General features: G+C 37.2%; 1 protein-coding gene across 2 annotated transcripts in view; it reads right to left on the minus strand.

The window, feature by feature from the left end:
- Window positions 1–2189, minus strand: part of FKBP14 (FKBP prolyl isomerase 14) — a 16914-nt gene that overhangs the window by 3824 nt on the left and 10901 nt on the right. For both annotated transcript variants that reach the window (XM_006146222.3, XM_014586929.2), the window contains one exon: window positions 287–414. In XM_006146222.3, the coding sequence (XP_006146284.1) occupies window positions 287–414 (128 nt within the window). The remainder of the gene's footprint in view (window positions 1–286; window positions 415–2189) is intronic.

Here is a 2189-nt window from a genome sequence, read left to right on the forward strand (position 1 = left end):
GTGCTTAAGCCTCCATATATTTTTCTCCAAAGCAAAAATTTCCTATGAAAAAGTCAATTTTCAAAGCATAAATATTTTTAAAAAATGTATAAATAAATAGCATTTTACTTAAATAAAAACAATTTTTTTTTAAAATGTGAAATTGCCAGAGCATATCCTCACATTCAGTGTGTTTTCTAAGCCACTGGGCCAAGATTCAAACCTAACGGTAGTTGGCCATGTAGGATCTGGCTCCCTTCACCACTAGGCTATGGGCTGGGCTCAAAATATATTTACTTTAAGATACCTCAACTTTAGAGAGTTTCCAGTCATCATTAAGATCCATTTCTTGGAATGATTCATGCGACCTTGGTCCATTTCGAATCTCCAGAAGATCAATGTTGAATATCAGTGTACTCTCTGGAGGAATGTTACCTGACATGAGGAGAAATAGTTTTACTCAAAAAGATCCAAATTTTCTAATAATAGAAAAAGCTATGATCCTACACAAAACATGTTTTAATTGATTTAAATGAAGAGCCTTCCCAAGATTGGTACATATGGTAGTAGTAATTTATTCTAGAGTTATATTTCATTCAACCAAACCAACCAAAAGTACAGTAAAAGAAGGATTAATCCAAACTAGTGAAACAAAAGCACTCTGGTTACAGCCTAGCAATAAAAACAAAACAAACAAAAAAACAAACAACAACAACAAAAAACCACACACACAGATATACCCAATATCCTGGGTATTAAATTTCAAATACAACTAAGATATTACATATTATATGTCAAGAATGACTTAAAGGGCTTTAGATAATTCAGAATTAGTTATACTACTAGTGATTAATCAACTTTTGGGTCAGAAAATCCTGAGAAAATGCATTTAACAGCTTGTTTACAGTTTTAAACAGAAACTGTCTGCAGGAGCTATTTCTCAATACATCGATGCTTCTTTTCTCTCTTTTTTCTTTTATTCCTTTCTTTTTTTTTTTTTTTTAAGGTTTTTGCCATATGATGTGCATGCTTGCCAGAGAGAGAGCTAGAGGGGAAAGTGAGGAATCACTCCAGGTGGGGATGGACATACTGCAATCCCTTATCCTCCATTCTCCTCTTGAACATTAGGGACACATGCACACATGCCAGGCATGGTTTTCAAGTCACAGGGTCAAGGGCTTGAACTGCGGTCAGCCATGTGGGCTATCCAGCTCTTTAGCTACCATGCTGACTGCTGGCCTCCATCTAGGTTTCAGATACAGTAACTTTGGATGGAAATTGCTTTGGCAAATGGATCTCTCAAAGACCCAAGGGTGAGGAAAAGAGACAGTGAGCATTAGAGAGAAAGAAAAACAAAAACAAAAAGAAAAAAAAAACACAAAAGATTGAATGGTACTTTTTAAGTGTCAAGATATTTTTCTCCAAAACAATGACTTCCTATTGCAAAAGTCAACTTTCATACGTAAGTATTTTAAGAAAACTTGTATAAAAAACATTTTACTGCCATGTAGTACTGCCATTCTACCACTAGTAGGCAGTATATGACTGAGTCAGCTCTGGCACATACTGCCTGGCCTCTGTTTCCTCATCTGTAAAATACAGATAGCTCCCCTGCCCCTTAAGAATCTGTTGAGATCAGAGCCAGCAGATGGTGTAGTGGTTATGCCGCTGGACTCCTACATGGCTGACCACAGCCTTGGACTGGTGACTTAAAACACACCAGGCACATGTGCGTGCATGCTCAAGATCCCAGGAGGAGAATGGAGGAGAAGGGATGGTGGCGTGGCCATCCCATGGGGGAGGGGGGGTTGATTTCTCACTTTTCCTCTCACTGTCTCCCACTGTCTCCGTGTCTGTCTCTCTCTCTCCATGAGTGCATGTACCCTTAAGGCAAGAATCTCTAAAAAAAGAAGAATCTGTTGGGAGGATAAAATTCATTAAACAAATTAGCATTATACTTGATAAGTAGTAAGTCTTCCATAAATGTTACTGAAATATAATTATCTTACAGTCTTTTAAAATAATACAGGAAGGTTAAGCAATTTCAAAAAGGAAGAAATAGCTCCTCTGATACAGAAAATTATAAACATGTTGAAGACATTTCATGAGAGGGGAAAAATTGAAATGAATTTCTGAGAAAGAAGATTTTTAAAAAAAGGAACTTTGGGACCAGCAGTTAGCATAATGGCTAAGTCACTGGACCCCCCCGC

The sequence above is a fragment of the Tupaia chinensis genome, unplaced genomic scaffold (genome assembly GCF_000334495.1).
Source record: "Tupaia chinensis unplaced genomic scaffold, TupChi_1.0 Scaffold000170_1, whole genome shotgun sequence".
In the NCBI taxonomy this organism is placed as follows: Eukaryota; Metazoa; Chordata; class Mammalia; order Scandentia; family Tupaiidae; genus Tupaia; species Tupaia belangeri.